Source organism: Urocitellus parryii, chromosome 7, assembly GCF_045843805.1.
Source record: "Urocitellus parryii isolate mUroPar1 chromosome 7, mUroPar1.hap1, whole genome shotgun sequence".
Classification (NCBI taxonomy): domain Eukaryota; kingdom Metazoa; phylum Chordata; class Mammalia; order Rodentia; family Sciuridae; genus Urocitellus; species Urocitellus parryii.
This window is the reverse complement of record NC_135537.1, coordinates 121,938,125-121,959,437: the sequence shown is the minus strand read 5'-3', so window position 1 is coordinate 121,959,437 and position 21,313 is coordinate 121,938,125. Positions and strand designations below refer to the sequence as shown.

Sequence of the window (21,313 nt, the reverse complement as noted above, 5' to 3'; positions counted from 1 at the left end):
CCTTTCCATTTTCTCTCTTTGGGAAAGAGAATGATTGTCTCTCCTGTGTTTGTCCCACTGTTGTATTTTGGTAGCAGAAAACTTGTCTGGTTTCACAGCTTCACAACTTAAATTTTGCCTCTGGAAGAACCTTACTTGGAGCCCAACCCAATACTTGATTTAGATGAGATTTGTGGTATAGAGTTGATGCTGGAAAGAGTTAAGACATCTGAGGCTGTTGGAATGGGGTTAATGTATTTTGCATGTGAGAATGACATATGTTTTTTTAATCAGAGAGAGGAGTATTATGAGCTGAATTGCAGTCCTCCAAAAGTCAAACATTACAGTCCCTTAGGACCTCACAATATAATTATATTTTGAGATAGATTTTTTGGGGGGGTACTGGGGATTGAATTTAGGGGCACTTGACCCCTGAGGCACACCCCCAGCCCTATTTTTGTATTTTTATTTAGAGACAGGATCTTAACTTAGTTGCTTAGCTTCTCATTTTTGCTGAGACTGGCTATGAACTTGCGATCTACCTCCCTTAGCCTCCTGAGCCACTGGGATTACAGGCGTGTACCACCTGACTTCGCCCTTTGAGATAGATTCTTTAAAGAAGCAATTATGTTAAAATTAGGTCATTAGAGTGGGATCTGATTCCAATATGACTGGTGTCCTTATAACAAGATCCCCTCAATGGCAAGCTTGGACATGAACTGCCCTACCCCAACACAAAGACTGCTGCCATGTTTTTCTCATCCAGAGCCCTCTTTATTTTCTATGGCTCCTAAGTGTCAAAACAGGCTTAAGGGTATTGGCTGTTTATTTACTAGGATTAGCTAAGCTACTGTGATAAATAGACCTAAAGATGTGTTTTGGTTCAAACAAAACAGAAGTTACTGTCTCACATGACAGACTATAGCGTTTGCTTTTGATCAATGGATAACCTTCTCCTGTATGGTGATTCAGGGATCCCAGCTCCAATTGTGGTTCTGCCTTACAGCCTAGTTATCATCTACATCTTGCCAGCAGAAGGGGAAATAGAATTCTTAGAAGCCTCCACCAACTGCAGCACACACCACTGAAGGTCATGTTCCACTGGTGAGAAATAGTCACATGCTCACACTGCAAAGGAGGCCAGGATGTAGACTGGTCTCACACTTTGCTATACCTCCCATCACTGTAAAGTGAAAAAAGCATTTGAGAAAAGGTCGACCTTCTGAGAGAACCAAATGACAGGCACTCAGGTGCTTAAAGCCAGATATATGTCAAGGTGTCTTAACCTTGACTCCATTGGCAAATTATTTGATGGAGGGAGAGGAGGTTGTCCTGTGTGTTATAGGATGTTTAGCAACATCCCTGGCTTCTACTGCTGATGCCAGCAGTACCCCCCTGGCCCAGGAATGACAATCAAAAATGTCTCCAAACATTGGGAGATGTTCCTTGGGCACAAAATCACCCCTAACTAAGAACTACTGCTCTGGATAACAAGAGAAATGGTCAGAATCTTCTGGCAACTAGATATGAAATGTAATGAAATAACATGCTCACATTTTCTCTTTGTCACTTGCAAAAGTTCAGGGTATTACTGCTAGTATCTGTTCACAAAATGACTGACAGAATAAGTATTCTAACCTCAAAGTAATCCTGCCTCCTCTTGCTTGGAAACTCTCAGTATCTTCCCATTGCCTATAGGGAATGTCCAGACACTTTGCCAGGCCCTGTAGCCCTCTGAAGTCTCACCTTTGCCCTCTACCCTGTCTGCTGCTGGTCTAGCTCCCCAGTCTGCCCCTCCACACCTGTACCCTCCCCATTCCCACATTGCTTTGAACCCTGAAGAACCAAATGCAGATTCAGGAATGCACCAGCTAGTGTGGGGAATCAAGCATTGCTCAAATTTCTCCCTCTGCAACCAGCAAAGCTTAGTGACAACATTTTCAGTTTTCAAGATCAGAGCACACATTACACTTTCCAGAAGTATTCCTGTCTTTCACCGTGGCCACCCAGGAAAAACTGGCCACTTCTCTCATGTCACGGATAGGCCTTTATCACTCTAAACACTTCATAGTACTTTCTTGCACAGATTGCTTAGAGCCCTTCCCAGACCTAAGCTCTGAGGACAGTTCATGTATCTTACTCTTTTGGGGAGCCTCGATGCCTGACACAGGATATGGAGAACGTTTATTCAATAAAAGCTTAGTGAAAAAAAAATTAACAATAATCTTAACTGTACATGCAGATGCTACCATATGCTATTCCTTTTTTTAAATTTTGGTAAAACACCACATAACATTAAATTTACTAGCACAATTATTTTTAAGTATTCAGTTGTACGGCATGAAGTACATTCATATGTTGTACAACAATCACCAGCACCATTCCTCTACAGAACTCTTCATCTTGCAAAAACAATACTTTATACCCATTAACCAATAATTTCCCATTCCCCCTCTTACCCCAGCCACTGGCAATCACCATTTTACTTTCTTTCACTTCGAATCTGACTGTTTCAGGTATCTCACACAAGTGAAATAACATTTGTCCTTTTGTGAGTGGTTTATTTCACTCAGTATAGTGTTCTCAGGGTTTACTCATGTTGTAGCACGTGTCAGAATCTCCTTCCTTTACTAGGCATGGTGGTGCATGCCTGTAATCCCTGCAATTTAGGAGGCTGAGGCAGGAGGATCATAAGTTGAAGGTCAACCTGAGAAATGTAGTGAGACCCTGTCTCAAAATTTAAAAAAAAAAATGACTGGGGATATAGTTCAGTGGTAGAGCACCCTTGGGTTCAATCCCCAGTACCACAAAAAGGAAGGGAGGGGGATCTCCTCCCTTATTAGACTGAAAAAAGCACATCTTGTATGGATGTACCACATTTTGAGTATTCATTTGTCTGCCAGCGGACACTTGGGTTGCTTGTACCCCTTGGCTATTTTGAGTAAATTTGAGTTGTTTTAAAGTACACATGTGCCGCGTCCCCTCGCCAGCAAAGGAAACACGACACAGGATTCTTCCTTCAGCAGTTTATTCAGGCCTTTGTTTAGACATGTCATTTAGCTTGTTTCTCTCTCGAACACTACTCCCGTGTGCCCCAGCCTTAATAAAGCAGATAAAGCCCCAATGCACAACTGCCACGTGGACTTTTCTCATAGGGTGCCAAGTCACAGCATGCCAACTCATTCTGATAAGGAGTTGTTTGTCACAGACTACAGGGGAAACCAGCGCCATCTTGTAATGGCGGCCACAGTTCACAGAAACAGCTCACCACACACATGTTTGTGGTAATTTATCACCTCAGCAATAAGAAACTAATACAAAAAAACCCAATAGAAAAATAGACTAAAGGGGTTGGAATTGTGGCTCAGTGGTAGAGCTCACACCTTGCACATATGAGGCACTAGGTTCAATCCTCGGCACCACATAAAAATAAATAAAGGTATTGTGTCCATCTATAACTAAAAAAATTTTAAAAAAAAAATAAAAATAGACTAAAAATATGAACATATATTTAACAGAAAAAAAGGAAATAAATGAGTCGTAAACAGATGAAGAGATAACAAATAGCATCAGTTATCTTAGCTTGGGCTACCATAACAAAACATAAAAGGGTGGGAGGTTCAAACAACAGAAATTTATCATATTTCTAGAGGCTGAAAGTTAGAGAATGCTAGGTTGAGTTCTGGTGAAGACTTATAGTTGGTTACTTTCTTGTTATATACTCACATGGCCTTCCCTTGGTGAGGTATGGGTGTGGCAATAAGTTCCCTTGATCTCCATATAAGGTCTCCACAGGGTCTTGTATTATGAAAGACCCAACCTCAAGACCTCATCTACACCTTTTCAAAGGCCCCATCTCCAAATTCCCACCCTGGGGATTAAGGTTTTAATATATAAATATTGAGGTATAATAATTATACTCCAGCTCCCCAAAATTCATGTTCTTTCTTTTTGTTTAATTTTTAGTTGTAGATGAACACAATATCTTTATTTTATTTATTTATTTTTTAATGTGGTGCTGAGGATCCAACCCAGTGCCTCATACATGCTAGGCAAGTGCTCTATCACTGAACCACAACCACAACCCCAAAATTCATGTTCTTAACACATATGAAATACATTTTTTTCTATCCCAATAGCACCAAAAGTCTTAATTCATCCTACTATTAGTTCTAAAGCTCAAAGTTTAATTTACATATCATAAATCAGATTTATGGGTGAGACTTGAAGTATGATTCATCCTAATGACAAAGTCCTCTCCAGCTGTGAACTTCTGAAACCAGACAAGCTATGTGCTCACAAATACAACAGAAGGGAAGTCATAGGATAGACATTCCCATTCCACAAGGGATAAACAGGAAGGAAGGGTTAAAGGGTCCCAAGTAAGTGAATACCAGTCAATGGTATCTTGTTATTGCAGCCAAAACTGACTAAGACACCAGTTATCGAGGCAATGCAAAATAAGACCCAAATAAGATTCCATTTTAATTGGCCAAGTAATTGAGAAAAATTAATAAACCTATCAATAACAATACTGGAAGGGAGAAGGGGATTAGATGGAGAGGGATCTCTCATACGATGCTGGGAGTGAGGGGATGTAATATGATGTAGCCACATTAGAAAACAATCCAGCATTAATTCTAAAGTTAAATAATTTCACTCACAGGGCTATTCCATGTACAATAAGAATGTATAAGAATATTCATAGTAGAACTCTTTATAATAGCAAAACTACAAACAAATTAAATGGCCATTGGTGGGAGAATAGAAAAATAAGCCAAGACACAGACATACAATAGACCATTATACACAGTTAAAGTGAATGAACTATGGTGACATGCAGCAATAAGGATGGTTCTTACCAGTACAATATTAAGTGGAAAACATTGCTCCACAAAAAATTCATACAGCAAGATATATTTTTATACAGTTTTTTATAAAACAACCAAAAGTAAAAATAGATATCCTTTAGGAACATGTACAAATATAATATAACTGCCTAAAAGATGTAGAAGCAGAGGAAAGCCATTGAGGGTGGGATAAAGCAAGATTGAAAAATTAAAATCTAGACCCTAATAGGATCATGTGGGTTCATCAGCTAATCTCTCTACCTGTGCATATGTGTGCACACATGCATGTGAGATGGTCCATAATAAAAAGGGCATGTTTAAATAGTATAAAGAGAGAAGCTAGGAATGACAAACTCCAGATTCAGGGTGCAATTTACTCAAGAATTAGGAGGGAGGGCCACGGAACAGAAGGGAATGCTTTGGTTCCTTGTCAGCTCTTGTCAGGTATGTTAACCAGCTTTCTGTTATTATAATCAACTTATAAAGAGGAAAGGTTTTTTCTGGCTCATGGTTTGGGAGATTTCAGTTCATGGTTGGATGGTCCTGTTGCTTTGGAGTCTGCAGTGAGGCAGCACATCATGGTAGAAGCAGAGGAAGCTGCTGACCTCATGGCAGCTGGGAAGTGAATGATAGGAAGGAGCTGGATTCACACAATCCCCCTCGAGGTCAAACCCTCAATGATCTTCCTTCTTTCCACTAAGCTCCACCTCCTAAAGGTTCTGTCACATCCCAATAGCATCATGGATGGAAGACAAAGCCTTAAAAACATGAGTCTTTGGAGGACATTTAGATCCAAACTATAGGATCACAGACTTGTCTTGTTTTGTTGGGGCAGTGAGTTTATGGTCAGCTATTAAGTAATAAACTAAATGACTAAATTAAAGCAAGCCATGCATATAGCAATGAAGAAATAACTAGAGAAGAAAAAAGAAAAGCATGAAGTAAACCTGTCAACAGTTCTCAATGGCACGAAGTGGATAGATCCAGAGAAGTGTCCTCTCAATGGCACTAAGCGGATAGATCTAGAGAGGTGTCCTTTGGGTGCTCTGTTTGCCAGGAGACAGCTCAGACTTCATGGATACCTGGAACCTGAATGTCAGCTCTCCTGCCCTCCACTGGCCCTCTCTTCCTCAGAGACCATTTCTCTCATCAGCATCTCTGAGCATCTGACAGTATGCTTTCTGGAAAAGGCCTAAGGAGGTATCCTCAGTCTTCCAGGTTCCAGATGAAGAGCTAAACCAGACATTTGTGATGTCACACAAGTGGTTTACTCGTACTATCCAATTTTCAGACTAACATAGGGGTTTACATTTGTCCCTGGCATATGTCATTGTTTAGGAACCCTGAAATATTTTACCTGGTCACTGAAAAAAGGTACCAAGTATCAGAAGAGCTGATAAAGAGAAAAGTGAGCTAGCTGGAGCAACCTAGACAAGTGGCAGATCTCCCTTTGAGGAGAAAATGAACTTGCCAAAGAAAAAAATGTTCAATGATAGTGGTTAAAACACCATAAGAAAGACTTTATTTAAAACCATTGCCACAATATATAGGGGCCACTGCAACAGGGTCTTGCAGTGAGAGAGAGATATTGGGATCAACTCTAAATTATAGCAGGAGCATATGGGAATTTATAGCCTAGAAGCAGGGTAGATAGAGGTCAGTGGATGGAAAATAACTCAGAGGAAACATCAAAGGTAGGAGGGATTCTTGCTGCAGACAGGCCAGGGTGACCAGACATTACCTGGGAATGGTGGAGGAGGAGGAACCTAATCAGATATTGAGGTATCTGATAGATATTGAGGATGAGGACAGGAAGTTACTTGCTAAACTGACTTAGCAGAGTTCTTTGCTAAAACTGGATTTTACAAGAAAATACGCAGATGGGCCTACAAGAGGAGGAGCCTGACTAAGTTTTGGTCAAGCAGAGAATCTTTGTCATCTAAGAGACAGGAAGCCCTCTGCTGCATATGTGTGCGTGGGGGTGAGGAGACTATTTTCAATGTCCCATCAGGGTCAATACTTTCAGTCACACACAATATTCCTCTGAGTCCAGAAATGGTCTGTACCCTTCAAAATCATAATGACACAGCAGGAGAGAAAAGTTCTCACTGGCTTTCTCCTCATACCTCAGCTCTTCGTGCTCAAAGTATGACCCTTGACCTTCCCTGACAGGTAGCTTCAGCATGCCTGGAAACTGCTTAGCAATGCAGATGCCCCTGACCTATGAAACTCCAGGGGATTCCAATATATCATCAAGCTGGAGAATCGCTAGTTTAAGTCCATCTTATTGCATCCCTGGACCTTCCTAGCTTTACCTTCTTCCTAGACAATATTCCCCCAGGTCATCATTTCCATGACCTGTTGTCACCTATCTGGCCCTACCCCTCTGTCACGAATGCATCAAGAAATTTTAGCAGGGGATCAATCTAATCCCTCACTCATTGGCTCTTATTTTTAATATTTTTTTTTAGTTATAGGTGGACACAATTAGCTTTATTTTATTTTTTTTATGTGGTGCTGAGGATCGAACCCAGTGCCTCACGCATGCTAGGTGAGCGTTCTACTCTGAGCCACAACCCCAGCAGTGGCTCTTTTCTTGAGCTGCCTGGTGTGCTGTAGCAAAACTCATGGCCACAGGATACCACTCAGAGTACCTGTCTCCTGACAAGAACTTGACACTGCTCACCATGAAGGCTTGTCCTCTGGCTATCAAATAGCTCCACCCCTCAGTCCACCCTGTGGATCCGTTGCCACCTCTTCCCACATGCCCAGGCCCTGCCTTCTCCCCCTGACATTATGGCAGGTAGCTTTCTGAATCACTGAAAATAATAAAAATAATACCATGAGGCAAGGATTCCTCCAATTTCTCTTCCATCTGCACACTTATGGGCGTCTCACTTCCTCCTTTTCTGAATTGGTATCAGAGTCTGTCTGAGGCTTATCTGGGGCTCATCTCTCGAGCTGCCCCAGTCATCTCTCTGCCACCTGCATCAGGTCATCAGCCTGGCCTATCACTCCTGTGCTTCCGTCCTGCCTAATTCCTTCCCTGGAACTCAAAAACAAACAGCAATTATGTGACAACATTCTCAAACAAAAAATTTAATATAGAGAGAGCATCTATATTATGTAACATAGTACAGACATGATTTTGAATTCTAGCTCTCTGATTACTACCAAGGAAGTATTGGTCAAATTCTTTATTTTTCCTAAACTTCAGCATCTTCTATATAAAAAGGAATATCCTAACACCTTTTGAAAGATTATTAAGAATTGATATTACAATAAAAGCTTGACATATTAAGTAGAAATAGTTTTATTTGATCCACATATTATACATATACTTAATATTTTTATTTAAATATTTATATAATTTGAGTACTCTTTAAGTATCATTAAACATCTTATACTTCAAACTTTTACATCATAAGCAGAAATTACAGTGAATGCTCCAAGAAAAGTCATGACAAGAATTTCTTACATGCAGGTTTGATGGTGAGAAAAGTCCAATGCTTCCATGATACAAAATTACTAGCTTAAAAGAGAATGATTGACCCAGGCATGATGGTGCTTACCTTTAATCCCAGCAGCTTTGGAGGCTGAGGCAGCAGGATCACAAGTTCAAAACCAGCATCAGCAACTTTGTGAGGCCCTAAGCAACTGAGCAAGACTCTTGTTTTTAAACAAAATATGTAAAAAAAAAAGGGTGAGATGCTGGGATGTGGCTCAGTGGTTAAGCACCTCCCTGGTACAAAAGTAGGGGGGAGAATGATTGAGAGGATAAGTCCCAAAAATCAAACAAAAGGAAAAATACAAATTCAGACCAAAAAAGAAAAGAAAGAAAGGATAATTCCATGATTCTCTCTTAATAAAATTATGTCTACTTTAAAAACAATCAGTGGCCTTCTAAATTTTCTCAGCTTTCTTATCTTCTCCCTTTTGTTCCTCTCATGCAAACTGATTTCCTGCAAATCACCAGTAGCTTCTACATCAGCAAATCCAATGGTATTTCAGTGCTCTGGATCATTTGGTTGTTTTATTGAGGGTCTGCTCTATACTGAATTCCCGGCATGAAGCCAAAAGTGGAAGTGATCACGGAGTTTTTCCCATGCAACAAGCTCTTATTGAGCTCCTCCAATGTGCCAGGCACTGTGCTATGTAGATACTGATGGACAATGGCATCCACCAATGACAGCCAGGCCCAATAGGACATTATGCAGAACCTGGTATAAGCAATGAGAGTTGGAGAGCACAGGAGATGGACAACTCCTATGGGAAGCAAGGGAATCCTAGAAGCCACCCTGAGAGGTGACACTGAATTTAATCTAAAACACAAGGAGGGACTAACCAGTGAGGAGATGAAGAAGGATGGTCTCAGCAGAAGAACAACATGTGCAAATAGTAGAAGCACAGTATGTGCAAATAGTAGAAGCACAGTACCAGATAGGCCATCACAGTCACAAGGCACTATAGTCACATAGAAGAGGACATTGGAGGCATTTGCAGAAGCTTTCCTGAGGAAAGTGGCACCTAACTAAATCATAAGGGATGGCTAGGTATCCATTAAGGAAGTAAAGGACATCCCAGGAAGATAATGCAGTATATGCAAAGGCACAAAGTATGGTATCTTGGGAGAATGACAGATACATACAGATGATGACTTAAGTGAAGGATATGAGGACATAGTTGCACCTGAGTGACATCACTGCCATGTTTAGTAGTTTGGAGTGAAAATGATAGAAATCACTGAAGGAGAGAGAGAGAGCATGTGCACTAGTATAATTTGGATCTCAAGTGTCCCCCAAAGATCTCTGGTAAAGGCTTGGTCCCCAGTCTGGTGCTACTGGGAGGTGATGAAGGCTTTAAGAGGTGGGGCCTAATGGGAGGTCTTTAGATCCCTGGGGATGTGCCCTTGAGTAAACTGTGGAAGTCTGGCCCCTTCCTCTTTATTTTTCACTTTCTGAATATAAGGAAAGCAGTTTTCATCCACCATGTGCTCCCCATCATTGCCACCCAGCACCCTACCAAAGGCCTAAAAGCAGTGATGAGTCTGTCTGATCATGGATTGAAATCTGTAAAACTATAAACCTTTTCCCTCATAAGTTGATTATCTCAGATGTTTGTGATAGTAACATGAAGCTGACTAATACAAAAAGAGAGAGAGATTTCCCAGTTTTGAGCAACCACTCCAACGGCTATGTGGAAGATGCATCAGAGGAGTGAGACTGGAGGTGGAAAGACAAGCTAGAAAGAAGGCTGGGGTGAAAAATGACAGATCTTCAACCAAGGCCATGGCTATAGGATGGGGATATATTTTAAAAGCCAGACTGATGGTAATAAAGTAATACTTAACAATACAAGCTTTCAAGTCTGACAGACCAAAGTATGAATACCAACTCTACCCTTTACTTTTTGTGTGACCTTGGGCAAGTCATCAACCTTAGAATCAATTTCCTTACCTTAGAAATCAGGACAATTGCAAAGCCTAACTTACAGTTGTTGAAAGAATGAAACATATTAAAATGACACAGCCCACCACCAAGCACACAGGAATGCACAGCAAATAATTACTACCATCCTTGGCATCACTAACCAGGTATAAGTCCTGAAACAGCACACAATTTCTCTGGGGCTTCTGGCTTGCTATTCCTTTTTTAGAGGGGAGGGGGTACCAGGGATTGAACTCAGGGGCACTCAACCACTGAGCCACTTTCCCAACCCTATATTGTATTTTATTTAGAGACAGGGTCTCACTAAATTGCTTAAATTGCTTAGTGTCTTGCCGTTGCTGAGGCTGGCTTTGAACTCAAAATCCTCCTGCCTCAGCTTCCTGAGCTGCTGGGATTACAGGTATGCACCATGGTGCCTGGCCTGGCCTGCTGTTCCTAACAGGCAGCAGAGACAGGCAAAAGTAGGTTAGGAAGGAGACCCCAAAGATAATGCGCTCATTTGTTGAGTGTGAAGTGCCCACTATTGGAAGATACAATCTTCTATGAGTCCCTGGCATGCACCACCTTGCTGTGTGGGCCAAGAATATAAGACCCTGACTTCTTTTTACCTGAACCACTTTTCAGGGTTATTTTTGTAGCAAGCAACCTTGAAGGATGAGTTTCCTTAAAGATGACAAAGAGTAGACGTGCTTACTGCTTCCGCAATAAGCAGTAGATCCCCCAGCTCAGTGTTTCTCAGCTATAACATAAACCAGCATCATGTGGAGCATCCGTCTGGGCTCATTATTTTGCCCCTGAGGATCCTGGAGGCAAGAGGAACTGATGCAAATACACTGATGCTCATACTACTTGCTGGGCCCTGAGCAATAAAGTTCTAGATCTCTGTCTGGCCCTGCTGTCTTATGTCTTCTGCCAAAAACTGTATATCAATAACAGGTTAATTTATTACTTTATAAGCTGAAAAGAGAGACTTGAAGTCATCAGTATGTGCATGGCAGATAAAACCATGAGTACAAATGACATTGCCTAGAGTCAGGTATAGTGGTGCACATCTATAATCCCAGTGACTCAGGAGGCTGAGGCAGAAGGATCACAAGTCAGAGGCCAGCCTCAGCGGCTTAGCAAGACCCTATGCAACTTAACGAGACACTGTCTCAAAATAAAAAAATTTAAAGGGCTAGGAATGTAGCTCAGTGGTAAAGCACCCCTGGGTTCAATCCAGAGCACAAATAAGTAAATAAATAACATTGTCTAGAAAGAGGTCGGAGGCAGCACTCTATGTGGTACCAACAAATAAAGGTCAAGGGTAAGAAAAGGAGCTCCACAGGAACTCAAAAAGGAGACTGAGGGCTGAGGTTGTAGCTCAGTGTTAGAGCGCTCGCCTAGCATGCATGAGGCACTGGGTTCAATCCTCAGCACCACATACATGTAAAATAAAGATATTGTGTCCACCTAAAACTAAAAAAATAAATACTTTTTTAAAAAGGAGACTGAACTGGGAATGTAGTGGTAGAGCATTTGCCTCACATGCCCTAGGCCCTGAGTTCCACCCTCAGCACTGCAAAAATAAAGAAGGAAGGAAATCTATAAGAGAGTAGGTCCCTACAAGCCCAGGGAGTAGAGTTTCAATCAAAACAGAGTAGGTAATAAGAGCAAATGCTTCTTAAGATCCAAGTAAGATGAAGACTGAAAGTGGCCACTGATTTAGCAACTAGGTCACTGGCAAGAAGAATTTCAGTGATGTGCTATGACCAGAAGTCAAACTGAAGAGATGAATGGAGGCAAAGAAATGTAACAATGAACATAAGGTATTTCTAGAAATCTTGGCTGAAAAGGAAAGTGAGGGCAAATGAAACTCTTTGTTTGTTTTTTGTTTTTGCAGTTGGGGATCAAACCCCGAAAGAACCCTGTGTATATACAAAGCAAGCATTCTCCCACTGAGATGTATCCCCATTCCTGAATAGAGGTATGTAATTTGAGTGATCATATATTGAGAACACAAAAGGAAAACAACAACAACCAAAAAAAAAAAAAAAGGTTAAGAACAAGGAAAAGGAGGACGGATTCAAGATTCTGAAGGAGAGGCGAGGAAGGCCATTCAGACTCCAGGTGAAAGGCTGGTCTTCCCCCATTGAGATGGCATTTGCCCCAACCACACACCCTCGAGCAGGCCAACCTGCTAACTCAAGTTGTATGGCCCATATGGTCTGTCTTTAGGTGAATGGTGCCCTATCACTAAGGAGAGACTTAGCAGGTTTCTTTAATGGCCATTTTGCTGGGTGTCCAGCAAGCCCAAGATAAAACACAGACAGTATTTCCCAAACTGGATTCTTTTTTTGGTACCGGAAATTGAACTCAGGGACACTCGACCACTGAGCCACATCCCTATTTTGTATTTTATTTAGAGACAGAGTCTCACTGAATTGCTTAGTGCCTCACCATTGCTGAGGCTGGCTTTGAACTCAGGATCCTCCTGTCTCAGGCTCCCTAGCCGCGGGGATCACAGTCATGCGCCACCATGCCCAGCCAAACTAGATTCTGTTGCCAACAGGTATGTTCTACATACAGGTAAATTTAGAAACTGTTACTCTAAACTCTATAAAAAGCCAGTTAGTAGGAAGACTGGGTGTGCTCTGCCAGCAAGAATGGACCTTTGGAGCCAGGCGTGGTGGCACATGCACACAATCCCAGTGACTCAGGAGGATGAGGCAGGAGGATCACAAGTTTGAGGGCAATCTGGCATCTTAGCAAGACCTTGTTTCAAAATTAAAAATGAAAAGGGCTGGGGACATAACTTGGTGGTAGCGCACTTTTGGATTCAATCTCCCAACACTAGACATACCCAAAAAATAGATCTTTGGAAATGGGAAGAGAAGTCTGCTGGGGAGATATAAGGTCTCACCCTCAAGGTACTCAGGATAAACAAAAAAGACTCCTGGAGAAGATATTATAATGCACCAAGTAGGAAAATTAACTCATATTTGCTGGACATCTCTGTGAAGTTTTGTATTGACAAAATTTTCTCCTTGGCCAAACTTAAGTTCCTGAAACTTCTCTTAGGCCCATCTATGCACTTCTTTGTAAAATTCAGTTTTAGCAAAAAACACTGCTAAGTTAGTTTACCAAGAACTCTGCATATCTGATTCCTGCCCACCCCCATATCAAATCACACTCAATATCAGATCAGGTTCCTCATCCTCCACCATCCCCCCAGGTGATGCCTGGCCACCCTGGCCTATCTTCAGCAAGAATTCTGCTGGATCCGTTTTGCCAGAATCCCCCTTACCTCTTAGTAATTTTTCATCCACTGACACCCACCCCCACTCTCCTCCATTAGCTTTAAATTTCCGCTTGTCCATGTTGTATTCAAGTTGAGCCCAATCTCTCCCTCCCATTGAAAAATTCCATTGATGACAATCATGAATAAGTCTGCTTTACCACTCTTCACAAAGTATCATTGAATAATATTTTTTTTCTTTAAAACGATCCACCTATTTTACTCTCCCAATTCTTGAGGCAGACTCAAGGACTTGCCTGGTACTCTGGGCTTAGTAAGTGATGGAGTTCAGTTCTCTAGATTTGAGATCTAGCTCTCCTGCCCATACAGTTCAGCTATCCTTAGACCTTAAAGCAGCACCTAGGGTCTGGGCTAGAGAAGGGTCACACAATTGCCAACCCCTCTTGCAGCTGAGATCAGAGTAGCCATCCAGGCCTGCCAGGGTAGCCTGTGGTCTGTCAGAGAAGATCCCGAAGTACCTTAGCCTTCTTAGTGGCAGGTTCATTATTGACTCCAAGTACCATCAGCTCCCAGGGTCCTAATTCCTTAGAGTTGGGTCTGGAAGAAGTGGCCGGGGAAGAAAGCAGTGAATCTATTTGCAAGCATCTCTCTCTCTTTGTTGTACTGGAGAGTAAGAACAAGAGAAGAAGGGAATTCCTCACACCTTTCCAATCCAGATCCTTTGAGAGTCTGATGGAAGCAATACAGCCTCTCCATAAAAGCGCCCGCGCGCGCGCGCGCGCACACACACACACACACACACACACACACACACACACAAAACACACAACCGTTTACTGAGTTTCCAAGTTCACACACCAACCACCACCACCCTCGACCCCCAAACAGGCCAGGCCTCTAAGGAGCATACATCAGAATCACCCAAGATGCTAACTAAAAACGCACATCTCCAAGCCCCACAGCGATTTTCATTCAATTGGTCTGGAGCAAGGCCTGGGAGACTAGGCTTTTGACCTGCGCTTCGGAGGATTTTGGCGCTGTTGTTCACTAGAGCCACTTTTGAGAAAATCGACTTTGGCGCTGAGAGGCAGCCCCCTCCCCCATGCTCCAAACTTTCCCCATCTAGCTGGCGTACCAACCTCCTCCCATTATCTCCCGCGGGCCTCAACCTCGCCAGGGGTCGTGGAAACCTGTGGGAGACCCTGTGCAACTGACCCTGCCGCCTGCCCGTCGCCTTCGCCACAGCGCCACGACCCCGGGAGGCGCAGTGCGGCGGCCGCCAGGGGGAGCAATGCCAGGGAGGGAAATGCAGGGAGGGGGCGCCCGGCCACCCCGAGCTCGGAGCCCAGCGGCGGGAAGGAGCTAGAGCGAGTCAGGGAGGAGGCGCGCGGCGGCGCGTAGCCCGGGCGCGGGGGCGGAAGCCGGGGGCGGGGCGGGCCGGGCCGGGGCGGGGCCCGCGGGCTGGTGGCGAGCTCCCGGGGAGCGCGCCCGGGAGCGAGGAGGGAGGAGCGAGGGGAGCGCGGGCAGCCGCCCGCCCCCGCCCCCGCGCCGCCCGCACGCAACAGTTCCCCCAAAGTTGCAGTCCGGGAGGCGGGCGCGCTGGGGCAGCCGAGGGGCGGGCAGTCGGCTGGGGACGCGGCCTCGCGGCCCAGCGTGAACAGTCCCAGCGAACGGCGGCGGCGGCATGGGCACCCGGCAGACCAAGGGCAGCCTGGCGGAGAGGGCCAGCCCCGGCGCGGCTCCCGGCCCCCGCCGGGAACGGCCCGACTTCTGGGCGTCGCTGCTGCTGCGCGCCGGGGACAAGGCGGGGCGCGGCGGCGCTGGGCTGCCCCCCTACCACCGGCGCGTCGGCATGGTCCAGGAGCTGCTGCGGATGGTGCGCCAGGGACGGCGGGAGGAGGCGGGGACGCTGCTGCAGCACCTGCGCCAGGTGAGCGCGGGGAGGGGGTCGGAGGGCGAGCCGGTCCCAGGAGCGCCCCGCCCCTTCCCGGGGACGCCCGGAGCTGCGAGGGGCACCGCCCAGGATCCCCCTTGAGCGAGGATGGGGGCCCGCCTGGCAGCAGGTGCCTCGGTGCTCCAGCTGAATTTGGGGCCTCAGGGTAGGGTAGAGGAAAGCTGGCCGGGTGAGGCCCGCTGAAGTGAACCTGTTGGACCAATATTTGTTTCCGCTTATTTCCTCCGCAGATCTCCAGGGATAGTTAGTGGGAGGGGATGCAGGGATGCGTGCCTGGTCTGGTCCAGGGCTCTTTTCTTTCTCTCTACCCACTGGTCATCACCCTCTGCCAAGGGTCCTCGAGGAATGCACAATTGTCTGCTGACCCTCACCTGCTGCCTACTGAGGAGGAGTCCAAGGGCATGGCCCTAGGGCTAATAAGATACCGGTCCCTAGGTTGTTTACCTACCTGAATTGTGGTTCAAGAGTTTCATCTCCCCCTACTTTGATAGGTCCTCAGGGAGCGCTTGTCAACCAAAAGTCTAAAGCCTGTAGATACAGGAGCTAGGTTTGGTGTACTGGCCAGCAGGAACTTCAGGAGGCTGCTGGACTCTGCCTTCAGCCTGGTCCTGTCTCACTGGTTAGGGAAAGTTCTGCAGATCTAGCTAGTTCCCTCTGTTTGGGGGCTGCCCTGGGCTTGATGGTGTCACCTCTTTGGCTTGTTTTTCTTTCTCATTTCTTTTTGAGGAAAGGGGTGGCTTATGCTATGGATTTGGGTGGATGGGAAAGAGGCAGGAGAATGCAAAGCTGCCCTGTGAATTGCCAGACAGGTTGTCTTGACCTGGCCTCCAGGGGTAAACATGTCCAAGCCCCATATTCCTGCTAGATTGACCCCAGTAGAGATGCATATGGGAGAGGGGGAACCTCAGGTGACCTTTGAGAGGTCCTCCCATTACTGATGAAAGAGGCTATAGGGGCGCCTTCTTGGGAGGAAGATCCAGTCAGATCCACATCTCTCCTGGATTCCGTAGCAACCCCCGCCCCCCCCACACACACACACACATTTTTATATCTGGTGAAGTGTTACCCTGGAGTGTAATGCATGCACTGCACAAAGAAAGGGAAACAGTGTTTTGGGGACTTGGGAAAACATGAGGCTTCTACCGTTGCCTCTGCTTTTCCAAACAACATCCAGAAAGATGACCCAGACACTACTGGATCCGCAGGTGCCTTCCCTAAATTGAATCATCAAAGAAAGATGACATTCCATACCACTTAACTTCAGCGGCAGCTATTTCTCTTTGTCTCCTGAATTGGAAATCAACATAAGGCCTTTATGGTAACTCTTTCATTTCAAACAGAATAATGGATTTTCCAGACCAGCATATCTCATTTGCACACTAGACAGTAAGAAGGCTTTACTGATCACGTGCTGTTCCCTGGTCATGGGAGGGGTGCTTTGGGAGATCCACAAACCCTTCTTAGGGGTTAAGAGAACAAAGTGAAGCCAACATCCTCAAGCTCCAGTTGGAGGCCCACAGGAGGAGGCTAGACTCAGTCTGCAGATTTGGGCTCCCCAGTGCTCCCAGGGTCCTTGACAGGGAGCAGTTCCTCTGCATGTGGGTCTTACCGGTCTGCTGTCACCCTCAGTGGCAGGACTGGGAGGGCTGATGGAGGAAAGTAGGGGTTAATCAGACTTCCCCTCTTTTCTGGGGCTCCCTTGACCTCTGGCTGATGGATGAGGGCTGTGGGTCTAGAGGGCTGCCCCACATTGCCTGGAAGGTAGGGATCAGGACCCTTCCAGGAAATGGTAAATGGGCCCTGGGCAGTGTGGGAGGGGAGCCCAGCAGTATCCAAATGTCCATGACAATGAGAGGGGGTTTTCTAGGGCTCTGAGACCCACGGGAGTAATGTCCTGCTGAATTTGTGCTGCACACTGAAGTGGCTCTTTCTCTCAAATTGTATTTCATTTCCAATTTCCTCCTCTAATCTGGAGGTACTGATGTTCAGAAAGGGATGATCAGTCAGTGAGAGACGTGAAAATGTGCAGGATCTCGAGGGTCAGACCAGGGAGAACTTGTTCTTAGCACAGTAGGCAAAGATGGGGTTCCCACAGTGCAGGGTGCTCAGTCCCTCCAGGATGCTGTCTGGGATCTTGAGGAACAGGGTCAGGGAGCCACAGCAGCCAGAACAGTGATGATCACCCCATTTGCATAACATGTTCTCCTGTGTTTGATAACGTGTTTGGTGTTCAAACGTGCGTATGTTCAGAGCATGCACAGAGTTGGAAGGGACTCAGGTCCTTAATACCTGTAGTTCTCAACCTCTTTTGAGTCCTTGATCTTCCTTTTTTTTTTTTTCGGGGGAGGGGAGCAGTAATTGGAGATTCGACGCAGGGGCACTTTATCACTGAGCTGTATCCCCAACCCTTTTTATTTTTTACTTTGAGACATGGCCTCACTAAGTTGTTGAGGCTGGTCTTGAACTTATGATCCTCCTGCCTCAGCCTCCCAAGATGCTGAGAATATGCATGCGTCACCACACCTGGCTGGGTCCTTGATCTTCCTGAGACCCTAGAAAAGCTATACATACTCTTCCTACACACATGCACCCCCATACACACAGTCCTGAAAGGCATTTCAGAGGGTTCCCAGAGACCCTAAACACGGTCTACAGAGCCTAAATTCCAACTCACTGCTCCAGTCTGATAGCTCCGTTCCCCCTATTGTGTGATTTGCTTCAGACAGGGGATATAGAAGCAGGGACTCAGAACCCTGTGTGGAAATTCAAGATGGGCTGATGGATCGTGGCTGCTGGTGCCATCCCTGAATGCCCCTCTTTTATGTCTAGGATTTGAAGAATGCTTCTTTGCTTGAAGTCTCTCCAGCTTGCCACTTGCTGGAAAGGTATCAGGAAGCCTTTCTCAGAATTCAAGGGTGCAGGCAGGATGCCAATTAGAGAGCAATCCCCTTCCCTTTAGGGGTAGTGTAATTTGAGAATAGCTTGGGGCCAGGGATCAAGCCTAGGTGGCTTAGTCTGCTGTAACCTCAGACCACAGATAACCTCTCTGAGTTCTGCTTTCTTATCTCCCAAAAAAAGGGGATCTTGGGTACTGATCAGATCAAATGCTAAAAAGTATGTGAAATTGTGTTGACACTGCCAGTCAAGACATATTCTGAGCCAGATGCAGTAGCACACATAGAAACCCAGTTACTTGGGAGTGTGAGCCAGGAAGATTAGAAATTTGCTACTAACCTAGGCAACTTAGTGAAACTCTGTCTCAAAAAATAAAAAATTGGGGGCTGGGGCTGTAGCTCAGTGGTAGAGCGCCTGCCTCACACATGTGAGGCACTAGGTTCAATCCTCAGCACCATATAAAAATCAATAAAGATATTGTGTCCAAGTACAACTAAAAATATATTTAAAAAGCAAAATAAAATAAAAAAACTTAAAAACAGACTGCAGATGTAGCTCAGTGGTAGAGCACTTGCCTAGCATGGGTGAGGCCATAATTTTAATCCCCAGCACTGCAATAAATAAATAAGGCTTGTTTTCACAGCAACCATAATAAGAAATAGGAAAGTGGGGCTGGGGCTATGGCTCCGCAGTAGTGCACTTGCCTGGCATGTGTGAGGCACTGGGTTCGATTCTCAGCACCACATATAAGTAAAATAAAGGTCTATCAACAACTAAAAAATATATATTTAAAAAAAAGAAATAAGAAATAGGAGAATCTGCCCTACTTGGGATATAGCTAGGCTAGAGACAGGGTCATGGCATCCTTTCCTTTCTGAGAAGTTTCTGGATTCTCTCTACCTGGTCAAGGTTTAGTATGGATCAGAAGTTTGGAAATGGTCTAGAGATTTCTCCTGGGGACAAAAAGAAGCTACTTTGGAGAGAAAGTCCATTCCAATCCTGTTCCCTATACCCCCTCTCCACAGGCCTTCCCCTGTGCCAGATGGCTCTCAAGGCTGGGTCTCAGGCTTCCATCTCTAAGGAGTTTGGGGGAAAGAAATGACCTTCTGTCATTGAGATCACTAACTTATAAGGAGGAAGGTTTACTTGGTCTCACAGTTTCAGAGGTTTCAGGCCATAATTGCAGGGCCCCATTGCCATTGGGCCATAAAGAGGCAGAACGTCATGGCAGGGAGCATAAGGCAGAGGAAGCTGCTCACCTCTTGTCAGCCTGAAGCAAAGAGACACAGGAAAGCTTCAGAACAGTTGCAGTATCCCCTTTAAGGACATGCAGCCAGGGATTGGAAGGCCCCCAATAAGCCTCACCTCTTAAAGGTTATACTGCTTCCCAGTAGAGCCATGTAACACTCATCTAAGGCATTGCACCTACTTTTCCATAAAGAGAATGTGATTGGGTTGGTTTACTGTCAATATAGTGCACCTCTCCTGGGCAAAGCTGTTCCAGTGTTAGCCTGCCCGGCCTCACCCAGCAGTGTGGTTTGGACTGGAATTCCTGATGCTGTCTGCTGTCCAGGATAGCTAAGCTGGCTTCACTCTGTGCTTGAGAGCAAGAGCCACATCAGCCAAAGCGAAAAAGAATCACCCAGGACTTCAATGTCATGCATGTCCTAAGAGGAGTGAATAATGGAGGCCCTCTGGTGACTCCAGGTCTCTCCTACCTAGAGATAGAAAGATTAGCAGGATGACCTTTAGAGGTGACCTTTTTCCTCCTACACCCTGGCTAAGAAAATCTCTATAGGTGAGTTGGTTGGAACGCCACCAGTCACTGAGCAGGGAAGTCTCCACTCTTGGCCTTGCCCTTATTCTTCCTCCACCTTAGAGTGCATTTCCTATTTCTGTTTAGGTACTACCACCCTGGGTGTCATTTAATCATCTATACACAGTCTTTCCCCTGCTGACCATTAAAGTCTTGTGCTTCCTGAGGATGTAGACCCGCCACCACCATTGACCATGGAATAATATGGAAAACCTGCAGTCTTGGGATTTTCCTTAGTAAGTCTGTGCTCTGTGAAGATGTGTACACACGTCTCCCACCACTGCCATCGTGGTGTGTCCTCAGAAAGTGTTTGGGTGACCTAGCTACCGCTGTGGATCTGGATGCTGACTTACCTGGGTGTTGTTACTATCATGAGATTCTGTGTTTGCTTTCCAAGTAGCTCGATTTCTGGGAGTGATATCTGCGGGGCCTGGTTGTTCCTGGCAGCCTGCCAGGCGGTGGTGTTCTTGGAGAGAGGAGTGGCATGGTGCCTGGCCTTGGTGGCACTGCAGGATTCCAACTGGCAGGTGCAGTCTAGGGCCTGTGCTGAGGTGGCAGGAGAGAAAGGGAGCCTGGTGGAAGAACCAGCCTCTGCCTTCCTGATCTGTTCCTGTGCTGAAGCATATGTGTTCCCTCCACAAAGGAATCTTCCTTTTTAAAATTCACCGCTCTCTGACTGAGCTGAATCCAGACATTTCCAATGATAAAGATACGGAAGGATTCTGAGGTCAGGGCCTGCTTTATTGGTTTCCAAGGCTCCAGGGACACCAGCCAGGGACCTGGCAGTCTCTGTGGTGACCTTGCATGATCACAGGGCCTGTGACTGGGCCAATTATCCTGGCTTCAGAGCCTGGTGGGGCAGGGGTGGAGGTCTTTTTTCTGAAACAAATACCACCTCCTCAGAAAGGACCAGAAACTGATTTGTCATTTCTCTTCAGCCTCTGCCTGTGGATGTCCAGGGTGGTGCACGGCCTCTCTCCTATCTTCTCCAGTGTCATTTTATTTCTAGGTTTGCTTTCTTGGGGCAGAGGTCATAGATCAGGTACTTGGGACATGGTCAGTATTCAAGAAATACTTACAGACTAGATTTTAAATGTCTCCTCAGCCACACTTCTGCTGGCCTCTGTCCCTGGA

The 21,313-nt window shown here is 45.4% G+C and overlaps 1 protein-coding gene across 1 annotated transcript in view; it reads left to right on the top strand.

Moving 5' to 3' along the window:
* The first annotated feature begins 15,198 nt into the window (after positions 1–15,198).
* The window catches only part of Lrrc75a (leucine rich repeat containing 75A), a 42,360-nt gene continuing 36,245 nt past the window's right edge, over positions 15,199–21,313 (top strand). Inside the window, exon 1 of the mRNA XM_026411359.2 lies at positions 15,199–15,444. Coding sequence (XP_026267144.1) covers positions 15,199–15,444 — 246 coding nt within the window. The remainder of the gene's footprint in view (positions 15,445–21,313) is intronic.